Here is a 1,831-nt window from a genome sequence, read left to right as displayed (position 1 = left end):
AGGTACGCACATGTATGTACCCACCTAGTGTACTGTAAATTCTAATCCTTCAGTACAATGTTATTCACGCAATATTGGATCCAGAGGACATCCTGTTTTCAGAAAGATCTATCAGACATTTCTGCTACAAAGTGCAGACAGACTAGTGAATTAATGAAAACTGTCATCTGAAACTATCCATCATTTCTCGGCTGCAGCCTCTAATCTAGGTTATGTATAACTGGGAGGTGTGACTCCAAAGCATGTCCTGATGGGCCGTAGTTGCCCATCTTCGATAAAAGTCATGTCCCTGCTGCATAATTAGCACTGATTTGCAATGTAGTAGGTAAGAGTACATGAACATGTGTCCCTAGCTACATTTGTAATGCCAAACTTTTAAAGGCATTTTAGAAGAGCTTTGTTGAATATACTGATTATGCATGTCCATGTTGGCAAAGATGTCCATGTAAACAAAATATACTTATTGCAACAACTAGTTTGCCAATGTCTACATGAGTGAAAGTGGCATGGAAAAAAACTACATAAAATTGATATGCACTTGCTGAACTGTTTTTCTGAACAACGGATATCATCCTAAAGGATGATTGGTTGATGTTGATGAGGTCCTGTTACATGTAAATGAGCACTTCAGTAGTTTCTGGACATGTGTCAACTCCAAACAAATTATACATCATTTTTGACATACAAATCTGGTCATTATGCTGATGGTAGCATTTTCCCTGTCAATTTGTATCCACAGCCTTTCCTAATGTCTCTGGAGTCATACTAAGTGTCTGGATGTTGATCAACTTGGACCCCATTTTGACCTGCAGGTCTCCACTTTGCTCCACTTGTGGCAGGGGAGGCTTTTTCTCCTGTCAGTTTGGGTCTACTGCATTTTTTAGTTTATTAGATTAATGCTACATTTGCAGATTGAAAGATTAAACACAGTATGAAATTGGTTATCATCTGTATTTCACTCTCCATTTTGCATCTTGATAGAAAAGAAAAGAAGTACATATAAAATCACTTTATCAGAAATAATAAGCCATAATATTAAATCCATGTTCGACTTGCTGTTACAGTATCTTGCAAAAATTATGTTAGATTTGACTTTGTGACCAAACATTTGGCTTGGCTTCCCAGCATGCAAAACAGTTTGTCTTTTGTTCTCCCACTGGATTGAAAAAGTACATGTAGAAAACTTTCCAATAAGACTGTGACAATACTGTATGTCCCAAACAATTTCCCTAAAATGCTGGTGAAGCTGTCCTGTCTGTATAATATCAGAGCTCGAGGAAGCTTGTTCCAAAAATATACTAGATAATAACGTTACAATTGCTATTACTGTATACACCATGTAAATAAATCTAGGTTGATTGCCTTGACATTTCTGCTTTAGGTTTTGGGGGTAATAATGCTGATAATGGATGACTGCCTGGATGAGGACAGAGCCAGTCGAGATTACCGGGTCAAATTTCCAGACGACGTCCTGCAGGACAACCTCCCTGGGCAACTCTGGTTTGGAGCTGAGGTAAGATACAGGCTGATGATAAAAAATTAGTGCATGCTCATTTTAATTCATACTAGTACCCAGATTTTTTCCAGTACCCTTTCTTTTTTGTTTGGTCAAGTTTTGTTTTCTACTGCACATCTCAACTTCCATGTCTAAAAACTGACATTCTGCTATGTTGAAGGTAACATGCTCCTCCCCAAATAGTAGATTTACAGTCCTGAAGTTAAGATCAGTCACAGAGATCTCAGCCAGCCAAAGATGCGGTTTGTACGTGGATCCATCATGGTGATGTAATCTTGTTTTGTCCTAAAGGTTGTATTCGAGTCTGCAAAAAAC

The 1,831-nt window shown here is 38.2% G+C and overlaps 1 protein-coding gene across 1 annotated transcript in view; it reads left to right on the top strand.

The window, feature by feature from the left end:
- Window positions 1-1,831, top strand: part of LOC118414211 (lateral signaling target protein 2 homolog) — a gene marked incomplete in the record, with an annotated part of 109,845 nt that overhangs the window by 55,724 nt on the left and 52,290 nt on the right. Inside the window, 1 exon segment of the mRNA XM_035818093.1 lies at window positions 1,382-1,513. Within this exon segment, the coding sequence (XP_035673986.1) occupies window positions 1,382-1,513 (132 nt within the window).

The sequence above is a fragment of the Branchiostoma floridae genome, chromosome 4 (assembly GCF_000003815.2).
Source record: "Branchiostoma floridae strain S238N-H82 chromosome 4, Bfl_VNyyK, whole genome shotgun sequence".
Classification (NCBI taxonomy): Eukaryota; Metazoa; Chordata; class Leptocardii; order Amphioxiformes; family Branchiostomatidae; genus Branchiostoma; species Branchiostoma floridae.
The sequence above is the reverse complement of the archived record's forward strand: the minus strand, read 5'-3'. Positions and strand labels throughout refer to the sequence as shown.